The sequence below is a fragment of the Hemiscyllium ocellatum genome, chromosome 29, assembly GCF_020745735.1.
Source record: "Hemiscyllium ocellatum isolate sHemOce1 chromosome 29, sHemOce1.pat.X.cur, whole genome shotgun sequence".
Classification (NCBI taxonomy): Eukaryota; Metazoa; Chordata; class Chondrichthyes; order Orectolobiformes; family Hemiscylliidae; genus Hemiscyllium; species Hemiscyllium ocellatum.
Genome location: NC_083429.1, coordinates 47,927,631 through 47,955,616, shown reverse-complemented (window position 1 = coordinate 47,955,616; position 27,986 = coordinate 47,927,631). Strand labels below are relative to the sequence as shown.

Sequence of the window (27,986 nt, the reverse complement as noted above, 5' to 3'; positions counted from 1 at the left end):
ACTTATTTCTTCCTCCCTCTACACTCTGTTTTGCCCTTACTTAATTTTGGCATCTAAACCACGACTCGTGAGAGATAGGACCTTCCATTTTCATGGAAATTCTCGCCGGCAGGATGCTGTAATTGATCGCTACCACTAGAGGCAGAATTCTCATTGGAATCGGCAATGGAGAGTCAGGGAGAGACACCAGCTGTGCTTCCAAACTGGTGTTATTGGTGTGAAACACTAATGATGAGCACTGTTCAATTTTGGAAAGGTTCTAGACAGAGCAGGTAGGGGACTCGTGAAATGATCAAGAACAAGGGGGCACGATTTAAAGAAATTGGTAAGAGAAGCCAAGGTAACATGGGAAAACTTTTGTCACACAGCAAGTGGCACATTCGAAATGGAATTACACTATCACCTATAAAGTAAGAAAGTGTGAGGCTATAGGGAGAAAGCACAAAATAAATTGCTTGTTTGGAGAACCAGTGCTGATAGGATGGGTCCAAATACCTCTCTGTACTGAGAAATTTCTATGGTTTTTCTGTCATGTACATTAGAGTAGGATATATTTTAAACTTTTTATGCACTCATGGGATGTAGGCATCATTAGCAAGGCCAACATTTGTTGCCTTTCACTAAATGACCTTGAAATGGTGCTGTGAGCTGCCTCCAAAACACGCTGCAGTCAGTGTGGTGTACGAAGAGGGCAGGACTTCCTGGAATTTAATTCAGTGACAGTGAAGTTCCACCATTATACTTCCAAGGTAATAGTGGGTGGGGAGAGAGGTGGGATGGTGAGGTAGTGATAGGTGAACGCAGGTAGAGTTCACCGAGCATTTCAGCCAGGCCCGCAGGGGCTGACCTGACCTCTCACGCACCGCCCATTTTAATTCCCCCTCCCACTCCCTTTCTGACATGATCATCCTTGGCCTCTTCCATTACCACAGTGAATCAGACTGCAAATTGGAGAAACAACACCTCAGCTTCCATCTGGGCAGCCTCTGGCCTGAAAGACTCAACATTGAGGTCTCCAATTTCAAATAACCTCCCTTCCCATCCCCCAACTCCCTTTCCAGTCCCTCTCCCTCCCTTCCATTCCCTCTGACCGACACTTCCTTCCAGATACCAAACAGATTCATTCCTCCCATCGACCAACCAGGTTGTACCCTCTACCTGTGTTCACCTAGCACTTTTTCACCATCGCAGCCCCTCCCTATCCAAAACCCTCCCCAACACCCTCTTTATCTATAGCTCTCCTTACACCCATCCCAGTCCTGAAGAAGGGTTACACCCAAAATGTTGACTTCTCCACTTTCTGATGCTGCCTGGCTTGCTGTGTTCTTCCAGCCTCCTGCTCGTCTGCCTATGATCACATCAAATAGCAGAGCAAGCTTGAGGGGCTGAATGGCCTACTCCTGCTCTTCATTCTCATGTTCCTGTTGGTTAAGGTTTTTACAAATTCATTCCATGTGGAATCCGTAGAAGGTAGTGTGACAAATTCTGGTCTCCCTGCTGAGGGGTGACCTTATAAAGATTTTAAAAATCATGAGGGTCAAGGATAGGGTGAATAGCCAAGGTCATTTTCCTAGGAAATGGGAGTTCAAAACTAGAGGGCAGAGGTTTAAGTTGAGAAGGGAAATATTTAAAAGGGAGCTGAGGGGGCTGATTTTCCACGCAGAGGGTGGGGCGTGTATGGAACGTGCTGCCAGAAGGAGTGGTGGAGGCTGGTGCAATTACAACATTTAAAAGGCATCTGGATGGGCTTATGAATAGGAAGGGTTTAGAGGGATATGGGCCGGGTGCTGGCAAATGGGACTGGATTAGTTTGGGATATTTGGTTGGCACGGTCAAGTTGGACTGAAAGGTCTGGTTCCATGTTGTGTAACTCTATAACTGTTATTTTATTCCATTGATCTTAGCTAGATTCAAGCAAAAACAATCATAAAAGAACAGTGCCATGATGTAATGCCTCATCTTGTCCAAAAAAAACACAATGAAGACAATAATTTGATATTTAATCATGGCTTTAAAGGTGGTACTCAATTTTTCCACTTAGCAAAACTGTCAAATATTAACTCATGAGTCAACATTTTGCAATATTATTTTAAAATGACTGAGTGAACTGACCTCAATTTAGTATCAACTAAAATGAACAAAGGTCGTTGATTAAACTTAAAAGTACTGGACCAAAAATTCTGTTCACAACTACTGAGAGGTTTTCCACTAATTATTGTGGTGTTAAACGTATGATTTACAACAATGTCTACGTAATAAATCCTAAAACTAACCTCTCTCCTGAAGAACAATAATCAAAGCAAGAACATTCTTTGATTGTAGACTGTTTGAAGGGTTGAAACATTGGGTCAGATGAGATAATTTCTTATTAGGAAATGAGTAAAGCGGATCGCTAAGTTGTTTAGAAAGAGATGTAGAAGATTAAAAAGAGATGCAGAGATTAAAAAATATGCCCTCTTGAAATTATTAATGAAAATTACACTAAAAACAAACAGCAGGATTAAAATTAATGTTTGAAACCAGACAATGGCAGTGGCATAAGCTTGTTAGTATTTGCCCTCCATCACTCAGCAGCAGAAGTTACTGCAGAGAAATGAGTAATGGGGATCCTGGCTGATTTCTTTACTGTTTTCCCTGCACAGGAGACCTGAGGCCTTCTGGTATGACCCTAGAATTGTAAGTGTAGACAAGCTATCAAACCTGGTTTTTGATGAATATGGCTGAGTTCTTCAGTGGATAAAATGCTTACCACCTGAACCATCAGAGACACAAGTCCCTCTTACCCAATCCGAATCTTTGTTTTGGTTTTACACTCAATTCCAAGGAGTCTTATTGAAAAGATTTTTTCCATCAACTGAAAGAAATCCTCTTTGCATCATGAAGACAAATGGAAATTAGCAGGCTGCATTCTGGTTCAGTACAAACATTGATTTTGGGCGGAACTGAAGTGTAATTATTCCCAAATCTATTTGTCAATTTTATGTTGGTTTCAGAAAAGAAGCCTTCCAGTTAAAGGGGTATTCTCTTGAATAAATGTTTGACAAATCTTTTCAAGAAACAAAACAAAGTATTTAGGAAAGAAAGAAGGTGGTATTTTGGTAGATCATACTTGTAATCTTTACATGGAAGAGACTAAGTGATGCGTTCTGAAGCGGTTTCCCCCACGCTCCCGTAGAAAAAGGTTGGACAAACACCTTTTGCACATTTAAGTGGCACGGTTCATTCAAAACCAAGCTGGAACTAATGTGCTACTTTCAAAATAAAAGATATTCCTCTGTAAAATGAACAGAAATGTAAGAAAAATAGTTTTCTGCTGTCTATTTAAATGAATGGCTATACTGATATACAGTATTAAAAATAGCGAACATTGTAACTGTATTTTGATACAGGTTATTATCATTATTCTTGGATACAATTTACAATGCAGAACATATATAATTATCGATGCCAATTTATATATACGTAGATGCATAGATACATGAATTTAAAACATCATTTACACAGTAAACACCGTTCCACTCTTACCTTCTGAGGGGGTGTTCCTATGGTCATCTCCACATAATATCCCTGTCCAGATTTCCCTCTCAGATTATCAACCATATCCATAAAATTTATACTTTGTCTCCGACCAGTCTCATCGGCAGCTCTGGGCAACCTGCTGGGGATCCCGATATCATTTTTCAGAGGGACCTTGATCCCTGACGGCTCTCCGTTGCAATACAACCATTCAGTCAAAGAGCAAAGCAACAGCAGAAAACGAGAAAGGGGACAAAAATTCATTTCGAAACACTTTCTTCCCTCTCTTTTGTTTAAAAAGGAAAAGACAAGTGCGATTGCACAGCAGCTGCCTGCAAATGATATTTATTTAACCCCCTCTCGCACTACATTGAGACATGTGGGGGGGAAGGCAAGCACACGGCGTCGGATGCTTCATTGATGGGTTTAAAAGGAAAGGCATTTACAAAAAAAGGCAGTGAGTTCATTGCTGGTTTACATGAATGGATCTTCCTGGAGAGTCTGGGAAGCTGTAGAAAATGCCATTATTGTTCATGACTCTACTATTTGAGATTGTACATCGATGCTTGATGGAACAAATGGTGATGGGCTTGGGTAGAGGCAGCATCAGCAGAGACTGAACAATCTTCCGACTGTCTCCCTGCTTCCCCACTCCAACGGAAGAACTATTGTACATACAGTAAAATACAGGAATGACGCTGGGAAAAGCAGGGGGAGCAAGGTTGATAAAGCCCTCTGGGTGTTGTAGTTTCTCATCTTATTGCTATAATGATTGGAAACTCTGCTGTGCATCCTAGTGTCTCCTCCTGGTGCCTTTCTGTGCATCCCACAGAAAGAAAATCGAGAAAGGAGCACAGTCTGCTATTGCACACAGAGGGATGCATTTAAATACATCTCTCAAATCAACCACTTTGAACAGTCATTTTTACTTTGCAAAGATTTGCTTGCAATAAGGCTCAGAGAGGTAGTTCTGCAGCCACAGGTGCTGGAATGCCTTTGCCCTCAAATCCTGTATCGCTCCAATTCTCGACAAATTGCAGAGGGTCTGGGCTGAGGAAACTACAATTCCCGGCGGGCATTGCGGCAGTGTGACGCATGCGCACCTTTCACAGCCGTAGGGGGCGGTGACCAAACTGATTTGATGGACGGTCAAGTGGACCAATCAGAGACCATATAGCCGGTGATTGTGAGCATTACGGACCAATCGGGTAGAGGAGAGGTGAGGAGCGGGATGAGAGGTTGCGCCGCTTGAAGTCTGGCGCCGGAAGTGGCCTTTAATCTGAAATTATTTTATGTTTTTCTGTTCTGATCCTGGGAAGTGTCAGAGCGGCGCTGGGGGTGTCTGAGGAGCGGGGGCTCGTTCATGGAGGCGGCTCTGCCCGCGCCTGAGGGCAACGCGGGCCCAGCGGCTCAGGTACGCGACCTGGTTGCTATGGAGCCGGCGGCGGGGGGGGAGGAGGGGGCTCGGAGGAGGGGAGGGGAGGGGAGGGGAGGAGGGGAGGGGAGGAGTGGAGGGGAGGAGAGGAGGGGGCTCGGAGGAGGGGAGGTGAGGAGGGGAGGGGAGGTGAGGAGGGGGCTCGGAGGGGAGGGGAGGGGAGGAGAGGAGGGGGCTCGGAGGAGGGGAGGTGAGGAGAGGAGGGGGCTCGGAGGAGGGGAGGGGGCTCGGAGGAGGGGAGGTGAGGAGAGGAGGGGGCTCGGAGGAGGGGAGGTGAGGAGAGGAGGGGGCTCGGAGGAGGGGAGGGGAGGGGAGGGGAGGAGGGGAGGGGAGGAGAGGAGGGGGCTCGGAGGAGGGGAGGTGAGGAGGGGGCTCGGAGGAGGGGAGGGGAGGAGAGGAGGGGGCTCGGGGGAGGTGAGGAGGGGGCTCGGAGGAGGGGAGGGGAGGTGAGGAGGGGGCTCGGAGGAGGGGAGGTGAGGAGGGGAGGGGAGGTGAGGAGGGGGCTCGGAGGGGAGGGGAGGGGAGGTGAGGAGGGGGCTCGGAGGAGGGGAGGGGAGGTGAGGAGGGGGGACGGAGGAGGCGAGGGATGGAGGAGGGGAGGGGAGGTGGGGAGGGGAGGTGAGGAGGGGGGGACGGAGGAGGGGAGGTGAGGAGGGGGGGACGGAGGAGGGGAGGTGAGGGGGGGGACGGAGGAGGAGGGGGGCGGAGGAGGGGAGGGGAGGTGAGGAGGGGGGACGGAGGAGGAGGGGGGACGGAGGAGGGGAGGGGAGGTGAGGAGGGGGGACGGAGGAGGGGAGGTGAGGAGAGGAGGGGGCTCGGAGGAGGGGAGGTGAGGAGAGGAGGGGGCTCGGAGGAGGGGAGGTGAGGAGAGGAGGGGGCTCGGAGGAGGGGAGGGGAGGTGAGGAGGGGGCTCGGAGGAGGGGAGGGGCGGTGAGGAGGGGGCTCGGAGGAGGGGAGGGGAGGTGAGGAGGGGGCTCGGAGGAGGGGAGGGGAGGTGAGGAGGGGGCTCGGAGGAGGGGAGGGGAGGTGAGGAGGGGGCTCGGAGGAGGGGAGGGGAGGTGAGGAGGGAGCTCGGAGGAGGGGAGGGGAGGTGAGGAGGGGGCTCGGAGGAGGGGAGGGATGGAGGAGGGGAGGGGAGGGGAGGTGAGGAGGGGGGACGGAGGAGGCGAGGGATGGAGGAGGGGAGGGGAGGTGGGGAGGGGAGGTGAGGAGGGGGGGACGGGGGAGGGGAGGTGAGGAGGGGGGGACGGAGGAGGGGAGGTGAGGAGGGGGGGAGGGAGGAGGGGAGGTGAGGAGGGGGGGACGGGGGGGGACGGAGGAGGGGAGGTGAGGAGGGGGGGACGGAGGAGGGGAGGTGAGGAGGGGGGGACGGAGGAGGGGAGGTGAGGAGGGGAGGTGAGGAGGGGGGACGGAGGAGGGGAGGTGAGGTGAGGAGGGGGGACGGAGGAGGGGAGGGGAGGTGGGGAGGGGAGGTGAGGAGGGGAGGGGAGGTGAGGAGGGGAGGTGAGGAGAGGAGGGGGGGACGGAGGAGGGGGGGACGGAGGAGGGGAGGGGAGGTGAGGAGAGGAGGGGGGGACGGAGGAGGGGGGGACGGAGGAGGGGAGGGGAGGTGAGGAGGGGAGGTGAGGAGGGGAGGGGAGGTGAGGAGGGGAGGGGAGGTGAGGAGGAGGGGAGGTGAGGAGGAGGGTCGGAGGAGGGGAGGTGAGGAGGGTCGTCGGAGGAGGGGAGGTGAGGAGGGGGGACGGAGGAGGCGAGGAATGGATGAGGGGGACGGAGGAGGCGAGGGATGGAGGAGGGGAGGGGAGGTGAGGGGGGACGGAGGAGGCGAGGGATGGAGGAGGGGAGGGGAGGTGAGGGGGGACGGAGGAGGGGAGGGGAGGTGAGGTGGGGGGACGGAGGAGAGGTGAGGAGGGGGGACGGAGGAGGGGCGACGGAGGAGGCGAGGGATGGAGGAGGGGAGGTGAGGTGAGGAGGGGGGACGGAGGAGGCGAGGGATGGAGGAGGGGAGGGGAGGTGAGATGGGGGGGACGGAGGAGGGGAGGGGAGGTGAGGAGGGGGCTCGGAGGAGAGGAGGGGGCTCGGAGGAGGGGAGGGGAGGTGAGGAGGGGGCTCGTAGGAGGGGAGGGGAGGTGAGGAGGGGGCTCGGAGGAGGGGAGGTGAGGAGGGGGCTCGGAGGAGGGGAGGGGAGGAGGGGGCTCGGAGGAGGGGAGGGGAGGTGAGGAGGGGGCTCGGAGGAGGGGAGGGATGGAGGAGGGGAGGGGAGGTGAGGAGGGGGGACGGAGGAGGCGAGGGATGGAGGAGGGGGGGACGGGGGAGGGGAGGTGAGGAGGGGGGGACGGGGGAGGGGGGGACGGAGGAGGGGAGGTGAGGAGGGGGGGAGGGAGGAGGGGAGGTGAGGAGGGGGGGACGGGGGGGGACGGAGGAGGGGAGGTGAGGAGGGGGGGACGGAGGAGGGGAGGTGAGGAGGGGGGGACGGAGGAGGGGAGGTGAGGAGGGGGGGACGGAGGAGGGGAGGTGAGGAGGGGGGGACGGAGGAGGGGAGGTGAGGAGGGGGGGACGGAGGAGGGGAGGTGAGGAGGGGGGGACGGAGGAGGGGAGGTGAGGAGGGGGGGACGGAGAGGGGAGGTGAGGAGGGGGGGAGGGAGGAGGGGAGGTGAGGAGGGGGCTCGGAGGAGGGGAGGGGAGGTGAGGAGGGGGCTCGGAGGAGGGGAGGGGAGGTGAGGAGGGGGCTCGTAGGAGGGGAGGGGAGGTGAGGAGGGGGCTCGGAGGAGGGGAGGGGAGGTGAGGAGGGGGCTCGGAGGAGGGGAGGGGAGGAGGGGGCTCGGAGGAGGGGAGGGGAGGGGAGGTGAGGAGGGGGCTCGGAGGAGGGGAGGGATGGAGGAGGGGAGGGGAGGGGAGGTGAGGAGGGGGGACGGGGGAGGGGGGGACGGAGGAGGGGAGGTGAGGAGGGGGGGAGGTGAGGAGGGGAGGTGAGGAGGGGGGGACGGAGAGGGGAGGTGAGGAGGGGGGGACGGAGGAGGGGAGGTGAGGAGGGGAGGTGAGGAGGGGGGGAGGGAGGAGGGGAGGTGAGGAGGGGGCTCGGAGGAGGGGAGGGGAGGTGAGGAGGGGGCTCGGAGGAGGGGAGGGGAGGTGAGGAGGGGGCTCGGAGGAGGGGAGGGGAGGTGAGGAGGGGGCTCGGAGGAGGGGAGGGGAGGAGGGGGCTCGGAGGAGGGGAGGGGAGGTGAGGAGGGGGCTCGGAGGAGGGGAGGGATGGAGGAGGGGAGGGGAGGGGAGGTGAGGAGGGGGGACGGGGGAGGGGGGACGGAGGAGGGGAGGTGAGGAGGGGGGGAGGGAGGAGGGGAGGTGAGGAGGGGGGGACGGAGAGGGGAGGTGAGGAGGGGGGGAGGGAGGAGGGGAGGTGAGGAGGGGGCTCGGAGGAGGGGAGGGGAGGTGAGGAGGGGGCTCGGAGGAGGGGAGGGGAGGTGAGGAGGGGGCTCGTAGGAGGGGAGGGGAGGTGAGGAGGGGGCTCGGAGGAGGGGAGGGGAGGTGAGGAGGGGGCTCGGAGGAGGGGAGGGGAGGAGGGGGCTCGGAGGAGGGGAGGGGAGGTGAGGAGGGGGCTCGGAGGAGGGGAGGGATGGAGGAGGGGAGGGGAGGGGAGGTGAGGAGGGGGGACGGGGGAGGGGGGGACGGAGGAGGGGAGGTGAGGAGGGGGGGAGGGAGGAGGGGAGGTGAGGAGGGGGGGACGGAGGAGGGGAGGTGAGGAGGGGGGGACGGAGGAGGGGAGGTGAGGAGGGGGGGACGGAGGAGGGGAGGTGAGGAGGGGGGGACGGAGGAGGGGAGGTGAGGAGGGGGGGACGGAGGAGGGGAGGTGAGGAGGGGGGGACGGAGAGGGGAGGTGAGGAGGGGGGGACGGAGGAGGGGAGGTGAGGAGGGGGGGACGGAGAGGGGAGGTGAGGAGGGGGGGAGGGAGGAGGGGAGGTGAGGAGGGGGGGAGGGAGGAGGGGAGGTGAGGAGGGGGGGAGGGAGGAGGGGAGGTGAGGAGGGGGGGAGGGAGGAGGGGAGGTGAGGAGGGGGGGAGGGAGGAGGGGAGGTGAGGAGGGGGGGACGGAGGAGGGGAGGTGAGGAGGGGGGGACGGAGGAGGGGAGGGGAGGTGAGGAGAGGAGGGGAGGTGAGGAGGGGGGGACGGAGGAGGGGGGGACGGAGGAGGGGAGGGGAGGTGAGGAGGGGGGGACGGAGGAGGGGGGGACGGAGGAGGGGGGGACGGAGGAGGGGAGGGGAGGTGGGGAGGGGAGGGGAGGTGAGGAGAGGAGGGGAGGCGAGGAGGGGAGGCGAGGAGGGGAGGCGAGGAGGGGAGGGGAGGTGAGGGGAGGGGAGGTGGGGAGGTGAGGTGAGGGGAGGGGAGGTGGGGAGGGGAGGTGAGGGGAGGGGAGGTGAGGGGAGGGGAGGTGGGGAGGGGAGGTGAGGGGAGGGGAGGTGGGGAGGGGAGGTGAGGGGAGGGGAGGTGAGGAGGGGAGGTGAGGTGAGGGGAGGTGAGGAGGGGAGGTGAGGTGAGGGGAGGTGAGGAGGGGAGGGGAGGTGAGGAGGAGGGGAGGTGAGGAGGGTCGTCGGAGGAGGGGAGGTGAGGAGGGTCGTCGGAGGGTGGTCGGCGGAGTGGAGGGGAGGTGAGGAGGGGGGACGGAGGAGGCGAGGAATGGATGAGGGGGACGGAGGAGGCGAGGGACGGAGGAGGCGAGGGATGGAGGAGGGGAGGGGAGGTGAGGGGGGACGGAGGAGGCGAGGGAGGGAGGAGGGGAGGGGAGGTGAGGGGGGACGGAGGAGGGGAGGGGAGGTGAGGAGGGGGGACGGAGGAGAGGTGAGGAGGGGGGACGGAGGAGGGGCGACGGAGGAGGCGAGGGATGGAGGAGGGGAGGGGAGACGGAGGAGGCGAGGGATGGAGGAGGGGAGGGGAGGTGAGGAGGGGGGAACGGAGGAGGGGAGGTGAGGAGGGGGGGACGGAGGAGGGGAGGTACGGAGGAGGGGAGGTGAGGAGGGGAGGTACGGAGGAGGGGAGGTGAGGAGGGGAGGTACGGAGGAGGGGAGGTGAGGAGGGGGGACGGAGGAGGGGAGGTGAGGAGGGGGGACGGAGGAGGGGAGGTGAGGAGGGGGGGACGGAGGAGGGGAGGTGAGGAGGGGGGGACGGAGGAGGGGAGGTGAGGAGGGGGGGACGGAGGAGGGGAGGTGAGGAGGGGGGGACGGAGGAGGGGAGGTGAGGAGGGGGGGACGGAGGAGGGGAGGTGAGGAGGGGGGGACGGAGGAGGGGAGGTGAGGAGGGGGGGACGGAGGAGGGGAGGTGAGGAGGGGGGGACGGAGGAGGGGAGGTGAGGAGGGGGGGACGGAGGAGGGGAGGTGAGGAGGGGGGGACGGAGGAGGGGAGGGGGAGACGGGGGAGGGGAGGGGAGGTGAGGAGGGGAGGGGGGGACGGGGAGGGGAGGTGAGGAGGGGAGGGGGAGGCGGGGGAGGGGAGGGGAGGTGAGGAGGGGAGGGGGAGACGGGGGAGGGGAGGGGAGGTGAGGAGGGGAGGGGGGGACGGGGAGGGGAGGGGAGGTGAGGAGGGGAGGGGAGGTGAGGAGGGGAGGGGAGGTGAGGGGGAGGTGAGGTGAGGAGGGGAGGTGAGGAGGGGGGTCGGAGGAGGGGAGGTGAGGAGGGTCGTCGGAGGAGGGGAGGTGAGGAGGGGGGACGGTGGAGGCGAGGGATGGAGGAGGGGAGGGGAGGTGAGGTGGGGGGACGGAGGAGGCGAGGGATGGATGAGGGGGACGGAGGAGGTGAGGGATGGATGAGGGGGATGGAGGAGGCGAGGGATGGAGGAGGGGAGGGGAGGTGAGGGTGGACGGAGGGGAGGGGAGGGGAGGTGAGGAGGGGTGACGGAGGAGGCGAGGGATGGAGGAGGGGAGGGGAGGTGAGGAGGGGGGACGGAGGAGGCGAGGGATGGAGGAGGGGAGGGGAGGTGAGGAGGGGGGGACGGAGGAGGGGAGGTGAGGAGGGGGGGACGGAGGAGGGGAGGTGAGGAGGGGAGGTGAGGAGGGGGGCACGGAGGAGGGGAGGGGAGGTGAGGAGGGGGGGACGGAGGAGGGGAGGTGAGGAGGGGGGCACGGAGGAGAGGAGGGGAGGTGAGGAGGGGGGACAGGGGAGGGGAGGTGAGGAGGAGGGGAGGGGAGGAGGGGGGACGGAGGAGGGGAGGTGAGGAGGGGGGACGGAGGAGGGGCGACGGAGGAGGCGAGGGATGGAGGAGGGGAGGGGAGGTGAGGAGGGGGCTCGGAGGAGGGGAGGGGCGGTGAGGAGGGGGCTCGGAGGAGGGGAGGGGAGGTGAGGAGGGGGCTCGGAGGAGGGGAGGGGAGGTGAGGAGGGGGCTCGGAGGAGGGGAGGGGAGGTGAGGAGGGGGCTCGGATGAGGGGAGGGGAGGTGAGGAGGGGGCTCGGAGGAGGGGAGGGGAGGTGAGGAGGGGAGGGATGGAGGAGGGGAGGGGAGGGGAGGTGAGGAGGGGGGACGGAGGAGGCGAGGGATGGAGGAGGGGAGGGGAGGTGGGGAGGGGAGGTGAGGAGGGGGGGACGGAGGAGGGGAGGTGAGGAGGGGGGGAGGGAGGAGGGGAGGTGAGGAGGGGGGGAGGGAGGAGGGGAGGTGAGGAGGGGGGGACGGAGGGGGGGACGGAGGAGGGGAGGTGAGGAGGGGGGGACGGAGGAGGGGAGGTGAGGAGGGGGGGACGGAGGAGGGGAGGTGAGGAGGGGGGGACGGAGGAGGGGGGGACGGAGGGGGGGACGGAGGAGGGGGGGAGGGAGGAGGGGGGGACGGAGTGGGGGACGGAGGAGGGGAGGTGAGGAGGGGGGGACGGAGGAGGGGAGGTGAGGTGAGGAGGGGGGAGGGGAGGTGAGGAGGGGAGGTGAGGAGGGGAGGGGAGGTGAGGAGAGGAGGTGAGGAGAGGAGGTGGGGACGGAGGAGGGGGGGACGGAGGAGGGGAGGGGAGGTGAGGAGGGGAGGTGAGGGGAGGTGAGGAGGGGAGGGGAGGTGAGGAGGGGAGGGGAGGTGAGGGGAGGTGAGGAGGGGAGGTGAGGGGAGGTGGGGAGGGGAGGTGAGGGGAGGTGAGGAGGGGAGGGGAGGTGAGGGGAGGTGAGGAGGGGAGGGGAGGGTTGGAGGAGGGGAGGTGAGGAGGAGGGTCGGAGGAGGGGAGGTGAGGAGGGTCGTCGGAGGAGGGGAGGTGAGGAAGGTCGTCGGAGGGTGGTCGGCGGAGGGGAGGGGAGGTGAGGAGGGGGGACGGAGGAGGCGAGGAATGGATGAGGGGGACGGAGGAGGCGAGGGACGGAGGAGGCGAGGGATGGAGGAGGGGAGGGGAGGTGAGGGGGGACGGAGGAGGCGAGGGATGGAGGAGGGGAGGGGAGGTGAGGGGGGACGGAGGAGGGGAGTGGAGGTGAGGAGGGGGGACGGAGGAGGGGCGACGGAGGAGGCGAGGGATGGAGGAGGGGAGGGGAGGGGAGGTGAGGAGGGGGGGACGGAGGAGGGGAGGTGAGGAGGGGGGGACGGAGGAGGGGAGGTGAGGGGGGGGACGGAGGAGGAGGGGGGACGGAGGAGGAGGGGGGACGGAGGAGGGGAGGGGAGGTGAGGAGGGGGGACGGAGGAGGGGAGGTGAGGAGAGGAGGGGGCTCGGAGGAGGGGAGGTGAGGAGAGGAGGGGGCTCGGAGGAGGGGAGGGGAGGTGAGGAGGGGGCTCGGAGGAGGGGAGGGGAGGTGAGGAGGGGGCTCGGAGGAGGGGAGGGGAGGTGAGGAGGGGGCTCGGAGGAGGGGAGGGGAGGTGAGGAGGGGGCTCGGAGGAGGGGAGGGGAGGTGAGGAGGGGGCTCGGAGGAGGGGAGGGGAGGTGAGGAGGGGGCTCGGAGGAGGGGAGGGATGGAGGAGGGGAGGGGAGGGGAGGTGAGGAGGGGGGACGGAGGAGGCGAGGGATGGAGGTGGGGAGGGGAGGTGGGGAGGGGAGGTGAGGAGAGGGGGGGACGGGGGAGGGGAGGTGAGGAGGGGGGGACGGAGGAGGGGAGGTGAGGAGGGGGGGAGGGAGGAGGGGAGGTGAGGAGGGGGGGAGGGAGGAGGGGAGGTGAGGAGGGGGGGAGGGAGGAGGGGAGGTGAGGAGGGGGGGACGGGGGGGGACGGAGGAGGGGAGGTGAGGAGGGGGGGAGGGAGGAGGGGAGGTGAGGAGGGGGGGACGGGGGGGGACGGAGGAGGGGAGGTGAGGAGGGGGGGACGGAGGAGGGGAGGTGAGGAGGGGGGACGGAGGAGGTGAGGTGAGGAGGGGGGACGGAGGAGGGGAGGGGAGGTGAGGAGGGGAGGGGAGGTGAGGAGAGGAGGTGAGGAGAGGAGGGGGGGACGGAGGAGGGGGGGACGGAGGAGGGGAGGTACGGAGGAGGGGAGGTGAGGAGGGGAGGTACGGAGGAGGGGAGGTAAGGAGGGGGGACGGAGGAGGGGAGGTGAGGAGGGGGGGACGGAGGAGGGGAGGGGAGGTGAGGAGGGGAGGGGAGGTGAGGAGGGGAGGGGAAGTGAGGGGAGGTGAGGAGGGGAGGGGAGGTGAGGAGGAGGGTCGGAGGAGGGGAGGTGAGGAGGGTCGTCGGAGGAGGGGAGGTGAGGAGGGTCGTCGGAGGGTGGTCGGCGGAGGGGAGGGGAGGTGAGGAGGGGGGACGGAGGAGGCGAGGAATGGATGAGGGGGACGGAGGAGGCGAGGGATGGAGGAGGGGAGGGGAGGTGAGGGGGGACGGAGGAGGCGAGGGATGGAGGAGGGGAGGGGAGGTGAGGGGGGACGGAGGAGGGGAGGGGAGGTGAGGAGGGGGGACGGAGGAGAGGTGAGGAGGGGGGACGGAGGAGGGGCGACGGAGGAGGCGAGGGATGGAGGAGGGGAGGTGAGGTGAGGAGGGGGGACGGAGGAGGCGAGGGATGGAGGAGGGGAGGGGAGGTGAGGAGGGGGGGACGGAGGAGGGGAGGGGAGGTGAGGAGGGGGGGACGGAGGAGGGGAGGGGAGGTGAGGAGGGGGGGACGGAGGAGGGGAGGGGAGGTGAGGAGGGGGCTCGTAGGAGGGGAGGGGAGGTGAGGAGGGGGCTCGGAGGAGGGGAGGGGAGGTGAGGAGGGGGCTCGGAGGAGGGGAGGGATGGAGGAGGGGAGGGGAGGGGAGGTGAGGAGGGGGGACGGAGGAGGCGAGGGATGGAGGAGGGGGGGGACGGGGGAGGGGAGGTGAGGAGGGGGGAGGGAGGAGGGGAGGTGAGGAGGGGGGGACGGGGGGGGACGGAGGAGGGGAGGTGAGGAGGGGGGGACGGAGGAGGGGAGGTGAGGAGGGGGGGACGGAGGAGGGGAGGTGAGGAGGGGGGGACGGAGGAGGGGAGGTGAGGAGGGGGGGACGGAGGAGGGGGGGACGGAGGAGAGGAGGTGAGGAGGGGGGGACGGAGGAGGGGAGGTGAGGAGGGGGGGACGGAGGAGGGGAGATGAGGAGGGGGGGACGGAGGAGGGGAGGTGAGGAGGGGGGACGGAGGAGGGGAGGTGAGGAGGGGGGGACGGAGGAGGGGAGGGGAGGTGAGGAGAGGAGGGGAGGTGAGGAGGGGGGGGACGGAGGAGGGGGGGACGGAGGAGGGGAGGGGAGGGGAGGTGAGGAGGGGGGGACGGAGGAGGGGGGGACGGAGGTGGGGAGGGGAGGTGAGGAGGGGAGGTGAGGAGGGGAGGTGAGGCGAGGAGGGGAGGGGAGGTGGGGAGGGGAGGTGAGGGGAGGGGAGGTGAGGAGGGGAGGTGAGGAGGGGAGGTGAGGTGAGGGGAGGTGAGGAGGGGAGGGGAGGTGAGGAGGAGGGGAGGTGAGGAGGGTCGTCGGAGGAGGGGAGGTGAGGAGGGTCGTCGGAGGGTGGTCGGCGGATGGGAGGGGAGGTGAGGAGGGGGGACGGAGGAGGCGAGGAATGGATGAGGGGGACGGAGGAGGCGAGGGACGGAGGAGGCGAGGGATGGAGGAGGGGAGTGGAGGTGAGGGGGGACGGAGGAGGCGAGGGATGGAGGAGGGGAGGGGAGGTGAGGGGGGACGGAGGAGGGGAGGGGAGGTGAGGAGGGGGGACGGAGGAGAGGTGAGGAGGGGGGACGGAGGAGGGGCGACGGAGGAGGCGAGGGATGGAGGAGGGGAGGGGAGACGGAGGAGGCGAGGGATGGAGGAGGGGAGGGGAGGTGAGGAGGGGGGGGGACGGAGGAGGGGGGGACGGAGGAGGGGAGGTGAGGAGGGGGGGACGGAGGAGGGGAGGTACGGAGGAGGGGAGGTGAGGAGGGGAGGTACGGAGGAGGGGAGGTGAGGAGGGGGGACGGAGGAGGGGAGGTGAGGGGGGGGGGACGGAGGAGGGGAGGTGAGGAGGGGGGGGGGGACGGAGGAGGGGAGGGGAGGTGAGGAGGGGGGGACGGAGGAGGGGAGGGGAGGGGAGGTGAGGAGGGGAGGGGGGGACGGGGAGGGGAGGTGAGGAGGGGAGGGGGGGACGGGGAGGGGAGGTGAGGAGGGGAGGGGGAGACGGGGGAGGGGAGGGGAGGTGAGGAGGGGAGGGGGGGACGGGGAGGGGAGGTGAGGAGGAGGGGAGGGGGGGACGGAGGTGAGGAGGGGAGGTGAGGAGGGGAGGGGAGGGGAGGTGAGGAGGGGAGGGGAGGTGAGGGGGAGGTGAGGAGGGGAGGTGAGGAGGGGGGTCGGAGGAGGGGAGGTGAGGAGGGGGGATGGAGGAGGCGAGGGATGGAGGAGGGGAGGGGAGGAGGGTCGTCGGAGGAGGGGAGGTGAGGAGGGGGGACGGTGGAGGCGAGGGATGGATGAGGGGGATGGAGGAGGCGAGGGATGGAGGAGGGGAGGGGAGGTGAGGGTGGACGGAGGAGGCGAGGGATGGAGGAGGGGAGGGGAGGGGAGGTGAGGAGGGGGGACGGAGGAGGCGAGGGATGGAGGAGGGGAGGGGAGGTGAGGAGGGGGGGACGGAGGAGGGGAGGTGAGGAGGGGGGACGGAGGAGGGGAGGTGAGGAGGGGGGGACGGAGGAGGGGAGGTGAGGAGGGGGGGACGGAGGAGGGGAGGTGAGCAGGGGGGGACGGAGGAGGGGAGGTGAGGAGGGGGGGACGGAGGAGGGGAGGGGAGGAGGGGAGGGGAGGAGGGGAGGGGAGGTGAGGAGGAGGGGAGGTGAGGAGGGGGGTCGGAGGAGGGGAGGTGAGGAGGAGGGGAGGTGAGGAGGGGAGGTGAGGAGGGGGGTCGGAGGAGGGGAGGTGAGGAGGGGGGTCGGAGGAGGGGAGGTGAGGAGGGTCGTCGGAGGAGGGGAGGTGAGGAGGGGGGACGGTGGAGGCGAGGGATGGATGAGGGGGACGGAGGAGGCGAGGGATGGAGGAGGGGAGGGGAGGTGAGGAGGGGGGACGGAGGAGGCGAGGGATGGAGGAGGGGAGGGGAGGTGAGGAGGGGGGACGGAGGAGGCGAGGGATGGAGGAGGGGAGGGGAGGTGAGGAGGGGGGGACGGAGGAGGGGAGGTGAGGAGGGGGGGACGGAGGAGGGGAGGTGAGGAGGGGGGCACGGTGGAGGGGGGGACGGAGGAGGGGAGGTGAGGAGGGGAGGTGAGGGGGAGGTGAGGAGGGAGGGCGGAGGAGGGGGGGCGGAGGAGGGGAGGTGAGGAGGGGGGGCGGAGGAGGGGAGGTGAGGAGGGGAGGGGAGGAGGGGAGGGGAGGAGGGGGGTCGGAGGAGGGGAGGGGAGGAGGGGGGTCGGAGGAGGGGAGGGGAGGAGGGGGGTCGGAGGAGGGGAGGTGAGGAGGGGAGGAGGGGGGTCGGAGGAGGGGAGGTGTGGAGGGGGGTCGGAGGAGGGGAGGGGAGGTGTGGAGGGGGGTCGGAGGAGGGGAGGGGAGGTGTGGAGGGGGGTCGGAGGAGGGGAGGGGAGGTGTGGAGGGGGCTCGGAGGAGGGGAGGTGAGGAGAGGAGGGGGGACGGAGGAGGGGAGGGGAGGAGGGGGGACGGAGGAGGGGAGGGGGGACGGAGGAGGGGGGACGGAGGAGGGGAGGGATGGAGGAGGGGAGGGGAGGTGAGGAGGGGGGGACGGAGGAGGGGAGGAGAGGAGGGGGGACGGAGGAGGGGAGGAGAGGAGGGGGGACGGAGGAGGGGAGGTGAGGAGGGGGGACGGAGGAGGGGAGGTGAGGAGGGGGGACGGAGGAGGGGGGACGGAGGAGGGGAGGGGGGACGGAGGAGGGGAGGGGGGACGGAGGAGGGGGGACGGAGGAGGGGAGGGGAGGAGGGGAGGGGGGGGAGGGGAGGAGGGGGGACGGAGGAGGGGAGGGGAGGTGAGGTGGGGGCTCGGAGGAGGGGAGGGGAGGTGAGGTGGGGGCTCGGAGGAGGGGAGGGGAGGTGAGGTGGGGGCTCGGAGGAGGGGAGGTGAGGTGAGGAGGGGGCTCGGAGGAGGAGAGGGGAGGTGAGGAGGGGGCTCGGAGGAGGGGAGGTGAGGAGGGGGGACGGAGGAGGGGAGGTGAGGAGAGGAGGGGGGACGGAGGGGAGGTGAGGAGAGGAGGGGGGACGGAGGGGAGGTGAGGAGAGGAGGGGGGACGGAGGTGGGGAGGAGAGGAGGGGGGACGGAGGAGGGGAGGTGAGGAGGGGGTGTCGGAGGAGGGGAGGGGAGGGGGGGTCGGAGGAGGGGAGGGGAGGTGAGGTGGGGGCTCGGAGGAGGGGAGGTGAGGAGGGGGGACGGAGGAGGGGAGGTGAGGAGTGGGGTCGGAGGAGGGGAGGGGAGAAGGGGGGTCGGAGGAGGGGAGGGGAGGTGTGGAGGGGGGACGGAGGAGGGGAGGTGAGGAGGGGGGACGGAGGAGGAGGGGGGACGGAGGAGGGTCGGAGGAGGAGGGGGGACGGAGGAGGGGAGGTGAGGAGGGGGGTCGGAGGAGGAGGGGTGACGGAGGAGGGGAGGTGAGGAGGGGGGTCGGAGGAGGAGGGGGGACGGAGGAGGGGAGGTGAGGAGGGGGGTCGGAGGAGGAGGGGGGACGGAGGAGGGGAGGTGAGGAGGGGGGTCGGAGGAGGAGGGGGGACGGAGGAGGGGAGGTGAGGAGGGGGTCGGAGGAGGAGGGGGGACGGAGGAGGGGAGGTGAGGAGGGGGGTCGGAGGAGGAGGGGGGACGGAGGAGGGGAGGTGAGGAGGGGGGTCGGAGGAGGAGGGGGGACGGAGGAGGGGAGGTGAGGAGGGGGGTCGGAGGAGGAGGGGGGACGGAGGAGGGGAGGTGAGGAGGGGGGTCGGAGGGGAGGTGAGGAGGGGGGTCTGAGGAGGAGGGGGGACGGAGGAGGGGAGGTGAGGAGGGGGGTCGGAGGAGGAGGGGGGACGGAGGAGGGGAGGTGAGGAGGGGGGTCGGAGGAGGAGGGGGGGACGGAGGAGGGGAGGTGAGGAGGGGGGACGGAGGAGGGGAGGTGAGGAGGGGGGTCGGAGGAGGAGGGGGGACGGAGGAGGGGAGGTGAGGAGGGGGGTCGGAGGAGGGGAGGGGAGGATGGGTCTGAGGAGGGGGGGAGGTGAGGAGGGGGGACGGAGGAGGGGAGGTGAGGAGGGGGGACGGAGGAGGGGAGGTGAGGAGGGGGGACGGAGGAGGGGAGGTGAGGAGGGGGGACGGAGGAGGGGATGGGAGGTGAGGAGGGAGGACGGAGGAGGGGAGGGGTGGTGAGGCGGGGGGACGGAGGAGGTGAGGGATGGAGGAGGGGAGGGGAGGGGAGGTGAAGTGAGGAGGGCGGTCGGAGGTGAGGAGGAGGGGAGGTGGGGAGGGGGGACGGAGGAGGCGAGGGATGGAGGAGGAGGGGGGATGGAGGAGGGGGGTCGGAGGGGGGAGGTGAGGAGGGGGGGCGGAGGAGGGGAGGGGAGGAAGGGGGACGGAGGAGGGGAGGGGAGGTGAGGGGGGACGGAGGAGGGGGGACGGAGGAGGGGAGGGGAGGAGGGGGGACGGAGGAGGGGAGGGGAGGAGGGGGGACGGAGGAGGGGAGGGGAGGAGGGGGGACGGAGGAGGGGCGGGGAGGAGGGGGGACGGAGGAGGGGCGGGGAGGAGGGGGGACGGAGGAGGGGAGGGGTGGTGAGGAGGGGGGTCGGAGGAGGGGGGTCGGAGGAGCGGTGGAGGGAGGGGGGAACGGAGGAGGGGGGGGACGGAGGAGCGGAGGGGGGGACGGGGGGGGGGAGGGGGGGACGGAGGAGTGGAGGAGCGGGGAGGAAGGGAGGAGCAGGGGGGGAGGGAGGAGAGGAGTGGGGGAGGGAGGGGGGACAGAGGAGGGGAGGAGCGGAGGGGGGGAGGGAGGGGGGAGGGAGGGACGGACGGAGGAGGGGAGGAGCGGAGGGGGGGAGGGAGGGGGGAGGGAGGGACGGACGGAGGAGGGGAGGAGCGGAGGGGGGTAGGGAGGTGCGGAGGGGGGTAGGGAGGTGCGGAGGGGGGTAGGGAGGAGCGGAGGGGGGTAGGGAGGAGCGGAGGGGGGGAGGAGCGGAGGGGGGAGGGAGGAGCGGAGGGGGGGAGGAGCGGAGGGGGAGGGAGGAGAGGGGGAGGGAGGAGCGGGGGAGGGGGAGGGAGGAGCGGGGGAGGGGGAGGGATGGGGGGAGGGGGAGGGAGGAGCGGAGGGGGGTAGGGAGGGGGGAGGAGGGAGGAGCGGAGGGGGGGTGGGAGGAGCGGAGGGGGGGTGGGAGGAGCGGAGGGGGGGTGGGAGGAGCGGAGGGGGGGTGGGAGGAGCGGGGGGGGGGTGGGAGGAGCGGAGGGGTGGTGGGAGGAGCGGAGGGGGGGTGGGAGGAGCGGAGGGGGGGTGGGAGGAGCGGGGGGGGGGGTGGGAGGAGCGGAGGGGGGGTGGGAGGAGCGGGGGGGGGGGTGGGAGGAGCGGGGGGGGGTGGGAGGAGGGGGGGAGGGAGGAGCGGAGGGGGGAGGGAGGAGCGGAGGGGGGGAGGGAGGAGCGGAGGGGGGAGGGGGAGGAGCGGAGGGGGAGGAGCGGAGGGGGGAACGGAGGAGCGGAGGGGGGGGGAGGGAGGGGGGGTGGAGAAGCGGAGGGGGGGAGTTGAGGAGGAGGTGACGGAGGAGGAGGGGAGGGGAGGTGAGGAGGGGGGGACGGAGAGGGGGAGGAGGGGGGGACGGAGAGGGGAGGAGGGGGGACGGAGGAGGGGAGGGGAGGTGAGGGAGGGGAGGGGAGGTGAGGGAGGGACGGAGAGGGGAGGAGGGGGGACGGAGGAGGGGAGGGGAGGTGGAGGGGAGGGGAGGTGAGGGGGGGACGGAGAGGGGAGGAGGGGGGTACGGAGGAGCGGAGGGGGGAGGGGGGAGGGAGGGGGAGGAGCGGAGGGGGGGAGGGGAGGTGGGGAGGGGAGGTGAGGAGGGGGGTCGGAGGAGGAGCGGAGGAGGGGAGGGGAGGTGAGGAGGGGGGTCGGAGGAGGAGGGGAGGGGAGGTGAGGAGGGGGGTCGGAGGAGGAGCGGAGGAGGGGAGGGGAGGTGAGGAGGGGGGTCGGAGGAGGAGGGGGGACGGAGGAGGGGGTCGGAGGAGGGGAGGTGAGGAGGGGGGACGGAGGAGGGGAGGTGAGGAGGGGGCACGGAGGAGGGGACGGAGGAGGGGAGGTGAGGAGGGGGGTCAGAGGAGGGGAGGTGAGGCGGGGGGGAGGTGAGGAGGGGGGTCGGAGGGGGGAGGTGAGGAGGGGGGTCGGAGGAGGGGGGTCGGAGGAGGGGAGGTGAGGAGGGGGGTCGGAGGGGGGTCGGAGGAGGGGCGGGACGGAGGAGGGGAGGGGAGGTGAGGTGAGGGGGGGAGGTGAGGAGGGGGGTCGGAGGAGGGGAGGTGAGGAGGTGGGGGAGGTGAGGTGGGGGGTCGGAGGGGGGGAAGGTGAGGAGGGGGGTCGGAGGAGGGGAGGTGAGGAGGGGGGTCGGAGGAGGGGCGGGGAGGTGGGGAGGGGCGGGACAGAGGAGGGGAGGTACGGAGGAGGGGAGGTGAGGAAGGGCGGTCGGAGGAGAGGAGGGGAGGTGAGGAGGGGGGTCGGAGGAGGGGAGGAGGGGCGGGACGGAGGAGGGGAGGGGAGGTGTGGAGGGGGGACGGAGGAGGGGAGGTGAGGAGGGGGGTCGGAGGAGGAGGGGGGTCGAAGGAGGAGGGGGGACGGAGGAGGGGAGGTGAGGAGGGGGGTCGGAGGAGGAGGGGGGTCGGAGGAGGGGAGGGGAGGAGAGGAGGGGGGACGGAGGAGGAGGGGGGACGGAGGAGGGAAGGGGAGGGGAGGTGAGGAAGGGGGACGGAGGAGGAGGGGGGACGGAGGAGGGGAGGTGAGGAGGGGGGTTGGAGGAGGAGGGGGGACGGAGGAGGGGAGGGGAGGTGAGGAGGGGAGGGGAGGTGAGGAGGGGGGTCGGAGGAGGGGAGGGGAGGTGAGGAGGGGGGACGGAGGAGGCGAGGGAGGTGAGGAGGGGGGACGGAGGAGGCGAGGGAGGTGAGGAGGGGGGACGGAGGAGGCGAGGGAGGTGAGGAGGGGGGACGGAGGAGGCGAGGGAGGTGAGGAGGGGGGACGGAGGAGGCGAGGGAGGTGAGGAGGGGGGACGGAGGAGGCGAGGGATGGAGGAGGGGGGACGGAGGAGGCGAGGGATGGAGGAGGGGAGGGGAGGGGAGGAGGGGGGACGGAGGAGGCGAGGGATGGAGGAGGGGAGGGGAGGAGGGGGGACGGAGGAGGCGAGGGATGGAGGAGGGGAGGGGAGGAGGGGGGACGGAGGAGGCGAGGGATGGAGGAGGGGAGGGGAGGTGAGGAGGGGGGACGGAGGAGGCGAGGGATGGAGGAGGGGAGGGGGGACGGAGGAGAGGAGGGGGGACGGAGGAGGAGGGGTGACGGAGGAGGAGGGGTGACGGAGGAGGGGAGGGGAGGTGAGGAGGGGGGACGGAGGCGGAGGGGGGACGGAGGAGGGGAGGTGAGGAGGGGGGTCGGAGGAGGAGGGGGGACGGAGGAGGGGAGGGGAGGAGAGGAGGGGGGACGGAGGAGGAGGGGGGACGGAGGAGGACAGGGGAGGTGAGGAGGGGGGACGGAGGAGGGGAGGGGAGGTGAGGAGGGGGTACGGAGGGGGGACAGAGGAGGGGAGGGGAGGTGAGGAGGGGGGACGGAGGAGGGGAGGGGAGGTGAGGAGGGGGGACGGAGGAGGGGAGGGGAGGTGAGGAGGGGGGACGGAGGAGGGGAGGGGGGACGGAGGAGGGGAGGGGAGGTGAGGAGGGGGGACGGAGGAGGCGAGGGATGGAGGAGGGGAGGGGAGGTGAGGAGGGGGGACGGAGGAGGCGAGGGATGGAGGAGGGGAGGGGAGGGGCGGAGGGGGAGGGAGGGGGGGAACGGAGGAGTGAAGGAGCAGGGGGGGAGGGAGAAGGGGAGGAGCGGGGAGGAGGGGAGGGGGGACGGAGGAGGAGGGGGGACGGAGGAGGAGGGGGGACGGAGGAGGGGAGGGGGGGGTGAGGAGGGGGGACGGAGGAGGGCAGGGGAGGTGAGTAGGGGGGACGGAGGAGGGGAGGGGAGGTGAGGAGGGGGGACGGAGTAGGAGGGGAGGGGAGGTGAGGAGGGGGGACGGAGGAGGGGAGGGGAGGTGAGGGAGGGGAGGGGAGGTGAGGGGGGGACGGAGAGGGGAGGAGGGGGGACGGAGGAGGGGAGGGGAGGTGGAGGGGAGGGGAGGTGAGGGGGGGGGGGGGACGGAGAGGGGAGGAGGGGGGGACGGAGGAGCGGAGGGGGGAGGGGGGAGGGAGGGGGAGGAGCGGAGGGGGGGAGGGGAGGTGAGGAGGGGAGGTGAGGAGGGGGGTCGGAGGAGGAGCGGAGGAGGGGAGGGGAGGTGAGGAGGGGGGTCGGAGGAGGAGGGGAGGGGAGGTGAGGAGGGGGGTCGGAGGAGGAGCGGAGGAGGGGAGGGGAGGTGAGGAGGGGGGTCGGAGGAGGAGGGGGGACGGAGGAGGGGGTCGGAGGAGGGGAGGTGAGGAGGGGGGACGGAGGAGGGGAGGTGAGGAGGGGGCACGGAGGAGGGGACGGAGGAGGGGAGGTGAGGAGGGGGGTCAGAGGAGGGGAGGTGAGGCGGGGGGGAGGTGAGGAGGGGGGTCGGAGGGGGGAGGTGAGGAGGGGGGTCGGAGGAGGGGGGTCGGAGGAGGGGAGGTGAGGAGGGGGGTCGGAGGGGGGTCGGAGGAGGGGCGGGACGGAGGAGGGGAGGGGAGGTGAGGTGAGGGGGGGAGGTGAGGAGGGGGGTCGGAGGAGGGGAGGTGAGGAGGTGGGGGAGGTGAGGTGGGGGGTCGGAGGGGGGGAAGGTGAGGAGGGGGGTCGGAGGAGGGGAGGTGAGGAGGGGGGTCGGAGGAGGGAGGTGAGGAGGGGGGTCGGAGGAGGGGGGTCGGAGGAGGGGAGGTGAGGAGGGGGGTCGGAGGGGGGTCGGAGGAGGGGCGGGACGGAGGAGGGGAGGGGAGGTGAGGTGAGGGGGGGAGGTGAGGAGGGGGGTCGGAGGAGGGGAGGTGAGGAGGTGGGGGAGGTGAGGTGGGGGGTCGGCGGGGGGGAAGGTGAGGAGGGGGGTCGGAGGAGGGGAGGTGAGGAGGGGGGTCGGAGGAGGGGCGGGGAGGTGGGGAGGGGCGGGACAGAGGAGGGGAGGTACGGAGGAGGGGAGGTGAGGAAGGGCGGTCGGAGGAGAGGAGGGGAGGTGAGGAGGGGGGTCGGAGGAGGGGAGGAGGGGCGGGACGGAGGAGGGGAGGGGAGGTGTGGAGGGGGTCGGAGGAGGAGGGGGGACGGAGGAGGGGAGGTGAGGAGGGGGGTCGGAGGAGGAGGGGGGTCGAAGGAGGAGGGGGGACGGAGGAGGGGAGGGGGGGAGGGGGGTCGGAGGAGGAGGGGGGTCGGAGGAGGGGAGGGGAGGAGAGGAGGGGGGACGGAGGAGGAGGGGGGACGGAGGAGGGAAGGGGAGGGGAGGTGAGGAAGGGGGACGGAGGAGGAGGGGGGACGGAGGAGGGGAGGTGAGGAGGGGGGTTGGAGGAGGAGGGGGGACGGAGGAGGGGAGGGGAGGTGAGGAGGGGAGGGGAGGTGAGGAGGGGGGTCGGAGGAGGGGAGGGGAGGTGAGGAGGGGGGACGGAGGAGGCGAGGGAGGTGAGGAGGGGGGACGGAGGAGGCGAGGGAGGTGAGGAGGGGGGACGGAGGAGGCGAGGGAGGTGAGGAGGGGGGACGGAGGAGGCGAGGGAGGTGAGGAGGGGGGACGGAGGAGGCGAGGGAGGTGAGGAGGGGGACGGAGGAGGCGAGGGATGGAGGAGGGGGGACGGAGGAGGCGAGGGATGGAGGAGGGGAGGGGAGGGGAGGAGGGGGGACGGAGGAGGCGAGGGATGGAGGAGGGGAGGGGAGGAGGGGGGACGGAGGAGGCGAGGGATGGAGGAGGGGAGGGGAGGAGGGGGGACGGAGGAGGCGAGGGATGGAGGAGGGGAGGGGAGGTGAGGAGGGGGGACGGAGGAGGCGAGGGATGGAGGAGGGGAGGGGGGACGGAGGAGAGGAGGGGGGACGGAGGAGGAGGGGTGACGGAGGAGGAGGGGTGACGGAGGAGGGGAGGGGAGGTGAGGAGGGGGGACGGAGGCGGAGGGGGGACGGAGGACGGGAGGTGAGGAGGGGGGTCGGAGGAGGAGGGGGGACGGAGGAGGGGAGGGGAGGAGAGGAGGGGGGACGGAGGAGGAGGGGGGACGGAGGAGGACAGGGGAGGTGAGGAGGGGGGACGGAGGAGGGGAGGGGAGGTGAGGAGGGGGTACGGAGGGGGGACGGAGGAGGGGAGGGGAGGTGAGGAGGGGGGACGGAGGAGGGGAGGGGAGGTGAGGAGGGGGGACGGAGGAGGGGAGGGGAGGTGAGGAGGGGGGCGGAGGAGGGGAGGGGGGACGGAGGAGGGGAGGGGAGGTGAGGAGGGGGGACGGAGGAGGCGAGGGATGGAGGAGGGGAGGGGAGGTGAGGAGGGGGGACGGAGGAGGCGAGGGATGGAGGAGGGGAGGGGAGGGGCGGAGGGGGGAGGGAGGGGGGGAACGGAGGAGTGAAGGAGCAGGGGGGGAGGGAGAAGGGGAGGAGCGGGGAGGAGGGGAGGGGGGACGGAGGAGGAGGGGGGACGGAGGAGGAGGGGGGACGGAGGAGGGGAGGGGGGGGTGAGGAGGGGGGACGGAGGAGGGGAGGGGGGGGTGAGGAGGGGGGACGGAGGAGGGCAGGGGAGGTGAGTAGGGGGGACGGAGGAGGGGAGGGGAGGTGAGGAGGGGGGACGGAGGAGGAGGGGAGGGGAGGTGAGGAGGGGGGACGGAGGAGGAGGGGGACGGAGGAGGGGAGGGGAGGTGAGGAGGGGGGACGGAGGAGGAGGGGGGACGGAGGAGGGGAGGGGAGGTGACGAGGGGGTACGGAGGGGGGACGGAGGAGGGGAGGGGAGGTGACGAGGGGGTACGGAGGGGGGACGGAGGAGGGGAGGGGAGGTGAGGAGGGGGGACGGAGGTGAGGAGGGGGGACGGAGGAGGGGAGGGGAGGTGAGGAGGGGGGACGGAGGAGGGGAGGGGAGGTGAGGAGGGGGGACGGAGGAGGAGGGGGGACGGAGGAGGGGAGGGGAGGTGAGGAGGGGGGACGGAGGAGGAGGGGGGACGGAGGAGGAGGGGGGACGGAGGAGGAGGGGGGACGGAGGAGGGGAGGGGAGGTGAGGAGGGGGGACGGAGGAGGGGAGGGGAGGTGAGGAGGGGGGACGGAGGAGGAGGGGGGACGGAGGAGGGGAGGGGAGGTGAGGAGGGGGGACGGAGGAGGAGGGGGGAACGGAGGAGGGGAGGGGAGGTGAGGAGGGGGGACGGAGGAGGCGAGGGATGGAGGAGGGGAGGGGAGGTGAGGAGGGGGGACGGAGGAGGCGAGGGATGGAGGAGGGGAGGGGGGGTGTGGAGGGGGGACGGAGGAGGCGAGGGATGGAGGAGGGGAGGGGAGGTGTGGAGGGGGGACGGAGGAGGGGAGGGGAGGTGAGGAGGGGGGACGGAGGAGGCGAGGGATGGAGGAGGGGAGGGGGGGTGTGGAGGGGGGACGGAGGAGGCGAGGGATGGAGGAGGGGAGGGGAGGTGTGGAGGGGGGACGGAGGAGGCGAGGGATGGAGGAGGGGAGGGGAGGTGAGGAGGGGGGACGGAGGAGGCGAGGGATGGAGGAGGGGAGGGGAGGTGAGGAGGGGGGACGGAGGAGGCGAGGGATGGAGGAGGGGAGGGGAGGTGAGGAGGGGGGACGGAGGAGGCGAGGGATGGAGGAGGGGAGGGGAGGTGAGGAGGGGGACGGAGGAGGCGAGGGATGGAGGAGGGGAGCGGAGGTGAGGAGGGGAGGGGCGGAGGGGGGAGGGAGGGGGGGAACGGAGGAGTGAAGGAGCAGGGGGGAGGGAGAAGGGGAGGAGCGGGGGGGAGGGAGGGAGGGACGGAGGAGGGGAGGGAGGGGGGACGGAGGAGGGGAGGAGCGGAAGGGAGGGTGGGAGGGAGGAGGGGAGGGAGGGGGGACGGAGGAAGGGAGGAGCGGAAGGGAGGGTGGGAGGGAGGAGGGGAGGACCGAGGAGGGAGGAGCGGAGGGGGTGAGGGAGGAGGGGAGGAGCGGAGGGGGTGAGGGAGGAGGGGAGGAGCGGAGGGGGGTGGCGGAGGGGGGAGGAGGGAGGGAGGGGGAGGAGGGGAGGGGGGAGGAAGGGGGGAGGGAGGGGGGACGGAGGAGCGGAGGGGGGGATGAGGGGGACGGAGGAGCGGGGGGGGATGGGGGGTCGGAGGAGCGGAGGGCGGGGAGGGAGGGGGAGGAGCGGAGGAGGGGACGGAGGAGGGGAGTTGAGGAAGAGGGGACGGAGGAGGGGAGTGGAGGAGGGGACGGAGGAGGGGAGTTGAGAAGGGGACGGAGGAGGGGAGTTGAGGAGGAGGTGACGGCGGAGGGGAGGAGAGGAGGGGGTGACGGAGGAGCGGCGGTGGGGAATGGAGGAAGGGAGGAGGGGAGGGGCGAATGGAGGAGGGGAGGGTGAAGGAGGAGAGGAGGATTGTTTGTCTTTGTCCCGACCAACATCCCTCACCACCACCACCTTACATGTCTCACTCATCACTATCACCCTCCACCAACAACACCCATTAGCAACCCCCCACTTCAGTGGCCATCATAATAACGTCCTCACCCAACATTAACCTCACATCAGTCAACCCTGTCATTATTATCTCAACATCACCCAAAATAGCCCTACTTCCCATGTCAATTTAATACCCATCATTATGATTATCCTCCCACCATCACTTCGCCATGTTGACCACACTCATGTCCTCCCCTTCACTCATGTCCTCCCCTTCACTCATGTCCTCCCCTTCACTCATGTCCTCCCCTTCACTCATGTCCTCCCCTTCACTCATGTCCTCCCCTTCACTCATACCCCCACGCAACCCTGACTTAGCATCATGTCTTTCATGTTCCCCTTTGGCTCCAACGTATTTTCTGCCCTCTCGTTCCCTTACATTCCTGCAACTCTCCTTCCCTCAATTACTTTATAGCTCTGTACTGATATCTGCATCAAATATTTACCCAATTTTCTTACAATGAGATTGTGAGTGAGTAATGGTACATCCCTAAAATATAGATACAAGGCAGATTAAATGCTCTACAGTCACCTTGTTAGTGCTTTAGAGTTTTGACATTCTTGCAGTTCTTTAGGCCTAACTATTTTCAACTATTTCATCAAAGTCTTCCCTTGAATATAAGGTCAGAAATAAGGATCTTTAAGGATCTTTAAGCATCCTCATTGATCCAATGCCTGCATGCTGCAAGGCCAAAACAATATTCAGGCTTAGGATGATAATTGGAAAGTAACAGTTGTGCCACACTAGTGCCAAGCAATGACCCCCTCCAACAAGCGACCTTCTCTTGAAAGTTATTTGCATTAACATTGCTCATCCCCCCAGAAAATCAGCAATGATCAGAACCTTAACTGCACAAGCCATGTAATAGGATTTTCACGGTGAGTTGCATCACCTCAGTCCTCGAAACCACCTACAGGGCATGTGATAGGAAATTCTTCATTTTCCTAGATGAGTGCAGTTTCACTAATGTCCAAGAGGCTCAGTACCATCCATGATGTCTGGTACATCATCCACCAGCTT

General features: G+C 67.7%; 2 protein-coding genes across 9 annotated transcripts in view; one reads left to right on the top strand and one right to left on the bottom strand.

Annotated features, from left to right (window-relative positions):
- Window positions 1-4,163, bottom strand: part of bace1 (beta-secretase 1) — a 121,317-nt gene extending 117,154 nt beyond the window's left edge. Inside the window, exon 1 of the mRNA XM_060846837.1 lies at window positions 3,526-4,163. Coding sequence (XP_060702820.1) covers window positions 3,526-3,780 — 255 coding nt within the window. The 5' untranslated portion in view covers window positions 3,781-4,163. The remainder of the gene's footprint in view (window positions 1-3,525) is intronic.
- A 577-nt stretch (window positions 4,164-4,740) lies between these two features.
- The window catches only part of LOC132829613 (centrosomal protein of 164 kDa-like), a 219,217-nt gene continuing 195,971 nt past the window's right edge, over window positions 4,741-27,986 (top strand). For all 8 annotated transcript variants that reach the window (XM_060846905.1, XM_060846907.1, XM_060846908.1 and 5 more), the window contains exon 1: window positions 4,741-4,930. The gene's annotated coding sequence lies outside the window, so the exon portion shown is untranslated. The remainder of the gene's footprint in view (window positions 4,931-27,986) is intronic.